A 10431-nucleotide genomic window follows, 5' to 3' on the forward strand; every position below is an offset into this window, starting at 1 on the left:
GGTTCAGCAACCCTGCATTACTAAGTGAGTACCTCTTTCCCACAGCACACCCCCAGCCTCGCGCTCCTTCTGTTTGTCTCTTTGTTTTCTTTTCTTTGTTCTCTTTGGGTTTTTTGTTTGTTTGTTTGTTTCTGAAGAGGGGTTTCAAGTATTTGGGCAGGTGAGAGGCCTTTTCCCTCACTTTCCAGTCCAGTTTGACATGGGTATATACCTCCTGCATATTTTGTACCAGTTCTGAAGCGGATTCCTCTTTCATGAGACAGCTCAGAACTCGAGTTCTGGCTCTGGCTTCTCCATGGGCTGCATCCACAGTTATATAAACAAATTATATAAAAAGTTAAATTCAGGTTCTGCTACTCTTAGGCCACAACCAGCATACTTTCAAGGCCTGGTTAAAAATTCAGATAAGGTTTCACTCCTCTCTCAGGCTAAATCCAGAGTCAATTCCTACGAAATCTTTAAATCCCACAGAATTTCTTCCTACTGGACCAAGTTGGACTAATGTCTAGAGTGGGAGACAGGCTGCATCACAAGATTTATAATAGTCAGTAGAGTTCCCTTGCAGGGATATATATCCATCTCCAGTCACTGATATGCTCAGAAATAGTCAATGGTTTTTTCAGAAGGGAAAAAAACTCCTATAAGACTTTAGCCTCTAATACAACATTTCTTTGCAGGGGAATAGGAAGATATTTACTATATGTAAAATAAATCAGTTGTGGTTATTACCTATGTATTTACTGAGGTTTAACAACTGGATAATAGATGCACATTTTATTCCAGTGCTGTTAAACTTCAGTAAATGTGATCTTAATAATCAATCACTATTTAACACACATTCGATAACCATCTAAAGAGCTTTCATGCCAATTGTGACCCAAATCCCAATTAATAAAACACTGTGATTTTGTTTCATTTCTTCCCTACTGGTTTTGAAGTCACTTTGTCAGGTGCACTCAGAACATCTGGCCCTGACACTTTCTTTGTGGCTATGGATGAGGTGTGGCATATCGTGCTGCAGTGTTTGTTGTGGTTTAGCCCCAGCCAAGCACCATGCAGCCATTCATTCATTCTCCCACCAGGAGGATCACGGAGAGAATTGGAAGGATAAAAACTAGAATACTTTTAAAAGCAAAAGCCACACACACAAGCAAAGCGAAGCAAGGAATGAATTCACTCCTTCTCATGGGCAGGCATCCCCAGGAGAGCAGAGCCCCATTATGCGCAATGGTTACTTGGGAAGACAAACAGTGTAATTCCAAACATCTCTCCTTCCTCCTTCCTTCCCTGCTTTCACATAGTGACCAGGATATTTTCTGGTCTGGAATATCCCTTTGGCCAGTTCAGGTCATCTGTCCCACCTGTGTCTCCTTCCTTCCCATCCATCCCCTGACTCCTCACTGGTGTCACAGCAGGAGAAGCAGAAAAGCCTTGGCTCGATGTAAGCCCTGCTCAGCAATAGCAAAAACATCTCTGTACTATCAACCCTGTGCTCAGCACAAATCCAAAACACAGCCCCTTACCAGCCACTGTGAAGAAAACTAACTCTACCCCAGCCAAAACCTGCACAAATGCTCATGGGCTTATTCATTGATTGTCAGAGGATGCAAAAGGATCTCCTTCCCATAGAGGGGCGTCCTATCCAGAGGCCACCATAGCATCTATCAAATGAAGTATGGCCCTCAGTTGGCTTCCACTGACTGCCTTTCCCTAATCCCATTAGAAGCTCAGTCTCCAAGTTCTTCTTTTGGTTCTTTTGCTTTTCTTTCTTTCTACCTTTCTTTTTGTTTTCAGTTGTCCTTAATTTCTTTTTTTAGTTTGATTGTTTCTGTTTTTTGTTTCGTTTTGTTTTTTTTTTTTTTTTGTCCTTTCAACCAGTCCATTCTTCTCCTGTGTTAACTTTCAGGTTCCCCTTATTATTATAGTGCCACATCCCGGGGCTCCGCACCTCCCACTGCTGCCGCTGCCTATGACCGCCACTAGTTACCATGGAAACCACATGAAACTGCAGGGTGACAGCTTAGGCCTCCACATTGTACCTGTCTGATCACCTCCCTCCATCCCTGGGAAGGGTGAAGAGACCTTCTCCGTTCCTCCCCACAGTCCAGTTCCTTCCTCTTCGCCACGAAGGCGCCGGACCAAGCGCTCACCACATGAGACTGAGACCCCCTTGTTCCCCCTGCCCTCCACCCGCGCCAGAAACAGCCTGCGGCCAAGTGGCTTCCCCTGCAAGAGCCCTCCAACACCCCTGGGTAAAGCTCAGCCATGCAAAGTCCCCTCAGCTTCCAGGACTCCAGGGGCACTGGGAAGCAATGCAGCTGGCAACCATTGCCTTACAGGACCCCTTTCTGGGAGCGGGAAGGGCCAGGGAAGCAGGGGAGAACGCCGCTTGTGAAACACTGTTCCCCAAAGATATACTCTTCTGTGGTGGACTCTTGAGTGTGTGTAACCTGTGATGCTCACCCTGTTTCCCTGGACAGAGGGAACAGTCTGGCTAGAGCAAAGATGGCAGCACCTGGCCCATCTGGCAAATGAAGAAAGGACCAAGTAAAGATCTGCACCCCATGAGGGGTTCTCTGTGCACCTCATCCCCACTTTCCAGCATGGATTCCTCCAGAGTTGGCTGCACCTCACGGGTGGTGACTTTGCAGGCCAGAGTTGGGAGGAACCTCACACATACACTCACAATTTCTGTGACACACAATCAGCTCAGACAGGAGGATGGAGCAACATTTACAAACAAACCGACGAAATGAAGAAATATATAAATAGATATATAAATATAACTGTGTTTTTATGCTTTGTCATGAAGGTCTGTAAAAAGGAACAAAAAATCCCCAATTTTCTAAAAAACCCAAGCAAACAAAACCAACAAAAAAACCAAAATAATAATTAAAAAACCCTACAAAAATAAAACTCCAAGTCCCATCTCTCCCCACCACCTGAATGGCAGACAGAGTTCCTCTGACGTTTGATGCTCCTCTTTCACTCTAGGGTTTTGTTTCCTTTCTGTTTTGCACTACAATGGGATGATGGTATTGGAGAGGATTGGATGCCAGCTCCACCCGGTCGCCTCCTCCTCCCCCCTCCTTTCCCAAATCCTGTCTCTGGGGAGCAGTATGGACAAGTCACATCTGACAAAGTTACCAAATACATCAGTCGACAAAAAAAAAAGCACTCTGAGGCAACAAACGTTTTCCATGTCACTGGTTGGCAAACAAAGAAAACAAGCCCAGCTGCGCTCTCACTGCGCTGTGTGGTGGAAAGTGTGGGGCTTCATGTGGGCCCATCTGATTGCCCTCTGGACAGCTGAGACTGAGATGGACAAATTCAGGATTGGCTGGGATAATTGCTTGGTTCCCTAGTCCTTAGCCTTCAGTCCTTTTACCTTAAACTCTGTACCCGTGATGACTTCAATTCACCTGCATCCCAACTTCTGCAATTTTAGATATGCCCAGCACTCATTCTCCAGATCTCCACTGCTGGTGACAGAGCCATGTCATTATCTGTGCCCAAAACCTAATTTCCTAACCATTATAGCCCTGCTATATGGGCCCCCCGCTTTGATTCCCCATCCATCTGCTCATACACCTACTAATTTATAGGCCTCCATTCAAATCCATATGCTTGCATCCTACCAGCCAGACCCAATATACAGTCCCATCTTTTCATCTTCAATCCTGTATTGTGCACCCTAATATCTACCCCTTATCCCAAATGCTCACCTGATGATTCTCAAGGGATTCTCTGCTCATTTTGGTTCCCAAGTGATGGACAAACACTGTTCTGCAAAGGTTAAATGTCAATAGAAATGCTTATTATCCTGTATTGTCAGCAAACTCATAAACTGTTCCTTGCACTGACACTTCCTCAAAATTACTCAAAGAAAACATGAAGGCAGCTATAGCCTGTCCCCAGGGCACCAAGTCTGCCAAAGTAGATCCTTGTTGTTTTAGAGAGGTTTCAGATAAAACTCATGGGCTATTGTCCATGGACAAAGACAGGATTGAGAATAAAACCCCCAAAGGGCATAAAAGTGAACAGTGGAGCAATCACTACAGCCAACATCATGTATAAAATCCAAAGTTCCAAGCCTCTGAGGAGATGTGGTAGTGGACTTGGTATTCTGTCTCCAAGTTTAACTTGTATGTATGAAATCCACCATCAGTAAACAGCTGTGTTGATCCCAAAGGCCCCTTTCACTTAACTTTTTCAGCCTCTGCATGGCTTTAGCTGATTATAGGTCTGTGTCTTCTTTAATGGGGTGCCCAAATGATAAGGGTGTTTGGGGGGACATTTACATAGAAGATATAGAGCTAAAATCTGTTCCTGTACAGAATAAAATCCAAGAGGTTACTTCTGATCTATTAAAAGTGTCATTCTGCACATCTTACCTCTGAGTAACCTGCTTCAAATAGCAGAGTGGTTACACTCACCACAACCAGAATTTGACCTGTTGTCTGATCTTACTCTGTGAGAGAAGAAAATTCTGTTCAATTTCTAAACAAATGCTTTCATCACTCCTTCTGTTTTCCTTCACAGACACCAGATAGATGCTGAACCCTGTTAGAATGGTCTCTCTTTTAGTCTCTCAGTACAACCTCTGCTCTGCTTGTGCACCACACAGATTCACTTGGCAGGTAGTGCACAGGCAAGAAATCCCAGGACCAGCAAAGAAGCTCCTGAGGAAGCTAGAGAAAAGGAGTGTCACAACTCACACTTGGCCACCTGCAGCCCAGGGCCCAGGTTGAGAGATGCCAGAAGCTCAGAAATGCTTATTTTTCTAATGGTGTTTCACTAAACTTGAGGACATGAGCTAGAGTCTGAAAGCAGGATTTAGTTGTCTCACTCATGGTTGGCTTGATTTGACCCTTGGAAGGCCAAATCTATTGTTGGTTTAACTCCACTGGTAAAAGAAGATTTCCACCAGGCATTGGATTGGTCTGGAAAGTTCATAAGTACAGCATGTAGTTTGACCAGGAAAATACAAAGGAAAGCAGAATTATGCAAAGGACTGGGCAGTCTAATCCTCTTCCACCACCATCTGTAGACCCTCATGCGAATGTACTGAATTACATTTGCCAAAGAGTTTCTTGTGTTGGTTGTTTTGATTTACAGTCGGTGGATGCATTGTAAAGCAGTATTATAGCCCAAGTCTAGTAGCTGACATGGGGATTTATGTGGTGATATTATGCAGAAGAAAACCATCAATATTCATCTAGATTCCATTAGACTGGACTATGCAGGAAACGCAAAAATTCTACCAATTATTTAATATTATGTTATTTGCAAAAAACAATTGCTGCTTTGTAGGAAGATAATGTGTGTAATGTGAAGGCAATTCCTCTTGTATATAAGTTCATCTCCATCTTCATCATGGTAGTTATTAAAACAGCCTCGTCTCATCCTGTAGATAAGGAACACGCTGTGTGTACTGTGCAAGTCTCGTTGTGCTCACTGAAAACAAAACAATGTGTTCAATAAAGCACAGCACAAATCCAGAACTTGAGGGAACAGCCAAACCTTGTAAGGACCCTTTCCCCAACAGGCCAACAGCTGCTTTGCTATAGGTGGGGGCTTTTAATTATTTTCCTTAGTGTTACAGGAAAAAGAGCAAGGATTGGAGGAAGAAATCATTATGCAAAATTCAGTGAAGTCTATAACACAAACCTCTCCTCCATTCTGCTGTCTCTTACCCTTCTCACATTTCTTTCTCATACTCTCTTTCCATTAAATTTCTATCCCTCTCTTTTATTATTTCTCATTCCCAATGTGCTTTTCTATCCAGGGAGAGAAGAGCATTACTGATATGAGAACAGGTTTCTGGGATCTCAAACATCCTAGTTCTCCTTGGGGCTCTAGAAAACCTTTGTCAACTCCAGCTTCCCCACACACCTCAATTCCAACACTGTAAAATGGGAATAACAACAGTTTCTAGTTCACAGGGGGATTGCACAGCTGAATTAATTAGCACCGGCTCAGTGCTTTGAGATTCTGGATAGAAAATTCTATCAAAATTTTAAGCATTATTGTGAACAATAATTAATGTTTCCATGATATTTCTATGTTTTCCTTTTTCACACAAATCATTCTTTGTTTCTTTATTCTTCTTCCTTTTAGCTCTCCCTTCACTTCTTTTTTCTCAGGTTGTTCTTAGTTCTGTTGCTATGTTTGCTTTAGCTAATGAACCTAGCAGAAATGTTGTGAGACTGAGTCTTCTCTGTCTCTACTCGATCATGGGGGAAGAATCTCACAAAATCTCAAATGCTGTGCTTGGCTGGAAACAACAGGGACCATGGCATTCAAAACTGGGCAGTACCTTTGAGTCCTGCTCTCTGAAGCTCTCATCCCTTTGGCCCAAAGGGATGTGGGGTGGATGCATGAGGTGGATGCAGTAAAGCTGACACTTGTGGCCTGTAAATCTGTTGGGGAAGGTTGGTGGCAATGAGCCCTGCTGTGGAAACAGGGAGAAGTTTGCATGCTGTCTGACCCATCAATAGCAATGAATCAAACTCAGAGTAAGACTTTGGAATTAATCACAACATCAATGTGAGGATGTTAAACAAGAAAAGGAAAGCAAAAAGCCCTGCACCTCTTTCTTCTCTTGAATATAAATTTATATATGCTTATTAACATTTTCCTAAAGGATTTTTTTTTTTGCTGAACTGTTGGAAAAACTCTACCCTTTTGTCCCCAAGGAAAAGCACCCCTCTGGAAAAAGAAATAAGAATCATAGCTGAGCTGCCCCCTTTGGCACTGAGAGAGTGAGGGCTTCTGAGGGACCCACAAATACCAGAGTGCTCCTTGGCTGAGCCCAAGATGGTGGCAAACTTGCAAAGCAGGAAGGAGGGACCAAAACAACAATTACAGAACTGATAACAAATGTAACTGTAGAGCAGCTCTGCTGATGATCTCCAGGCTAAGCCAGACATGAGACCGGGGAGGGAGGGGGCCAGTGCCAGGTGCAGGGTCACATTCATTCTAGGCTTCTGCAGCCCCTCTTGGCTTTTCCTCATCACTTCAGTTCCGTTTGACTCTTTTCTTTTCTCTTTTTGTGCACATGAGAAATAAAAGCAATTTTTTTTTCTATGTCATTTTATTGGCTTCTGGCTTGTTTCTCTTTCCCTCCCCTTCTTTCTCTCTCTTCCTCCACTCCCACAACACTTCACTCTCCAATAGATTCGCCTTGAGGTCTCTGGGAAGTTACATTTGTTGCACCTGGCACCCTCTGGGCACCGTGTAAACAACATTATGATTGTTAACATCCACCACGCTGCGTGATGGACGGCACTGCACATGCTTGCAACACCCTACAGCACAATCCAGCCTCTGAGCCCCCAGCAGCCACCACACGCTCCTGTGCATTGCCAGCGGGACTTCCTCCTCTATTGATCTCACTCAATTGATTCCCAATGATCCATAACACATCAGGTACCCCCAGGTCGTTTGAAAAATCAAAATGCTATTGGGTAGCCACAACACCAGAAAGATGTGGGGTAAAACCCAGAGCCTCCTCCCTCTTTAATCCCATTTCCTCATAGCCCCAGCTGGGAGACTCTGTCTAGGTGAACTGGGGAACAAAACCCAATGTAAAGTCATAAATTACCCATTCTCCAAGTTATTCATCATCCACCTAACAAACAGCTGGGCATTATATTCTGGTATGCTATAAACATACCAAATACTGAGGTATTCAGTCAGTTCTTCCTCAGTTAAGCATTAGTTCTACAGGAAGTCCTATACAGTTTAAGGTCATAGAGGTGGACTAAAAAGGTAGCAAAAAGTCAGGCTAAGCCAAACAAGTTCTGCTCCTACAATTTTTAGTCATTATAAAATATTTTCATAACTCCTCATGAAAGCCAGTGGGCCTCATTTTCTGCCAGTGCATGTGTATCTTAAGGCAAGCCTGCCATAACTGCTGTCATGAAATCAAATACTTTTGCTCATCAGAGAGTTAAATTGCCTTTTGTTTATTTTCTATTTTTCCCTTGCAGTATTAATAGCATAGGCTGAAAATCCCCCAACAGGACATCTTCTGTAAGTGAAAGTCAATTCATTGAAATCCAGACAGACTGTAAAAGCAATTCAGTTTTCACAATACTGTAGCAAAACTGCCTGACAACTCTCCTGAAGTTGAAGGCCTAAAGTTCCCAGGGTTTGTGTCTGCGAGAGACAGGCCTGGGATGTGATGTAGGGACAGGCTTGCACTCAAAATTGGAATAAAACTGGATTCCCCAATTCTGACACTTTTTATGCATCATAATTCTCTTTCTCTATCAAAGTTTCAGTGATAAGAATCAAAAAGCAAATTGATAGATGAATCCTAGATGTTAAATTGATTGGAATAAAAGGAAATTATTAATGTACATTCACTGTCAGAGGTGAAAGACAGGCTAAGAATCACCAGATAGATGTGTCAGACAAATGTAAAATGGATTTTCAAAATTCATCCTGGTAAAATAATCTTATAAGAATGATTTAGAAACTAGCATGATTATCTCATTTGTATCACAAAATACAGCCCAGAGAGCTTTGCCCTGGCATTCCTGTGTAAGTCTCCATAACTGGCAGTAAACTACAGAAAAACCTTTGCAACTTTCAAGAACTTATATATCTTGCAAAAATAAATACTTGCATGAAAGAGCTATTTCCACCATTCAAACTAGTATTATGTTCCTTTAATAATTCTGCATAATCAATGGGAGTTTTCTCAGTGTGAAAATGTTATGTGATAAAACTAAAAAGAGCACCACAGTCTGTCTCCTAATGAGGAAAATGATATTGTGAAGGTTTATACAACACTAAGTAAAGAAATCCTCTTTATGATTACTCTGACAAGAAAAATAAAGAAAAGTTTGAACATTCTGAGATGATGACAACCTTCTTTAAATACACTCTTTAATGAGTGTAGGCAAGAAAAGATAATACACATCTCAAGGTATTAATTTAGGTAGCAGATGAATTTACTGAAAAACTGTAAGAACCTGAGGAGGGGCAAAAATGGAAGAACAGCAAACATGACATCAATGGAAAGGAACAAGGAAAAAGATCATCCTGAAAACTATAATCTAGCAAATCTATACAATGATGTTTGTGTCCAAAGGAAAATGCTTTAAAATATTAAGGGAAGGATCGACTTGCTAAAAAAGTAGCAGGTAATGAAGATATGCCTTGTAAACAGTCTGTATATAAATTTTTCTCTGCTTTAGAAAAAATCCTGGAAACTGTCCTGGAAAAATCCTCAGGACAGTTAACTTACATGATTCAGGCACTGTCTGCAGCGAAGTAAAGAATATTTGTATTGTCAGCACCTCATACTTAAAAATCATGACCCAAGTACAGGCAAAAATCACAAGATACAATAGAAATAATGTAATTTGTATATAACAACATTTTGTATATATGTATATTTATATACATGTATATAACATAAATACAAAAGAACTTTTATCTTACTTTTAGTTTCAGTGTTCTCAAGACATCTACAGCTACATTATTGATGGTGCCTCTTCCTCTGTAAGAGTCAGAAATTTACTTCTAGTGAAAAGGAAGCATCTCATTGCATCACAGGGACCTTGTGGCTCAGTGCTTTTGGAAGCAGCTCAAACGTCACAAGACCTGGAAATGGCCCAGCAACTCCTGGCAAGGCTGACAGGGCTGGTCTGATACCAAAGCTGACAGGGCTGGTCTGATACCAAAGCTTATCAAAGGCTTGGGTGTTTTCTCCTGTGTGACATTTTGGTGGAAGATGCCATCCAAAGCCTATTTGATAATTTCAGGTTCAAAATTCTACCTGGAAATTCATTCTGTAGTAGCAGCTTGGAAAGGACTGTTTTCCACTGGTTCTTATCCATGTACCAGAAGAACCCCTCTTGTGAACCTTGGCTGCTTCTTGCAAGCCCTGTCTCTTGCCAGGCCCTTCTTTCAAGATCTCTTCCTGTGCCTTGCCAGCTCTTCCCCAGGCATGTTGACCCCTGATGCTGCTCACAATGAGGAATACATGGACTCTCTGTAAACTCTGTTCCTCCTACCCTCCCAGGTATAACCCCCCACGTGTTTCTTACACACACTGGGGAGAACATCCAGCACCCCACATTCCATGCTCAGGTACTACTGGCTACTCCACACTACTCCCTTTCCCTCACACATTCAAAGGACCTTCTCTATCCTTACTGTTTTCATTGTTCTTCACAGTCCCCTTTACTAAGGAACAGAAAGTTTCAGGAAGGAGGCAACATCTTTACTACAGGCACCCCAACTTTTTTCTGCCATTTGCAAGCAAATGCTGACCCTCTGAAACTGCAACCTTCTGTGGCTTCTGACCATTGGGAGAAAAGCTGTAGGGGACTGTTTTGAAGAGTTTGTTTGGCTGTTTTTTAAACTCAGAGAAGACAGATTTAGATTAGATTTTTAGGGAGTAATTCTTGACTG

General features: G+C 42.3%; 1 protein-coding gene across 1 annotated transcript in view; it reads left to right on the forward strand.

Annotated features, from left to right (window-relative positions):
• PAX2 (paired box 2) overlaps positions 1-9339 on the forward strand; it is a 90211-nt gene extending 80872 nt beyond the window's left edge. The window contains 2 exon segments of the mRNA XM_031064117.1: positions 1-24; positions 1926-9339. The exon segment at positions 1-24 is cut by the window's left edge and continues 7 nt beyond it. Of these exon segments, the coding sequence (XP_030919977.1) occupies positions 1-24; positions 1926-2047 (146 nt within the window). The 3' untranslated portion in view covers positions 2048-9339.
• Positions 9340-10431: the final 1092 nt, after the last annotated feature.

The sequence above is a fragment of the Geospiza fortis genome, unplaced genomic scaffold (assembly GCF_000277835.1).
Source record: "Geospiza fortis unplaced genomic scaffold, GeoFor_1.0 scaffold130, whole genome shotgun sequence".
Taxonomy (NCBI): Eukaryota; Metazoa; Chordata; class Aves; order Passeriformes; family Thraupidae; genus Geospiza; species Geospiza fortis.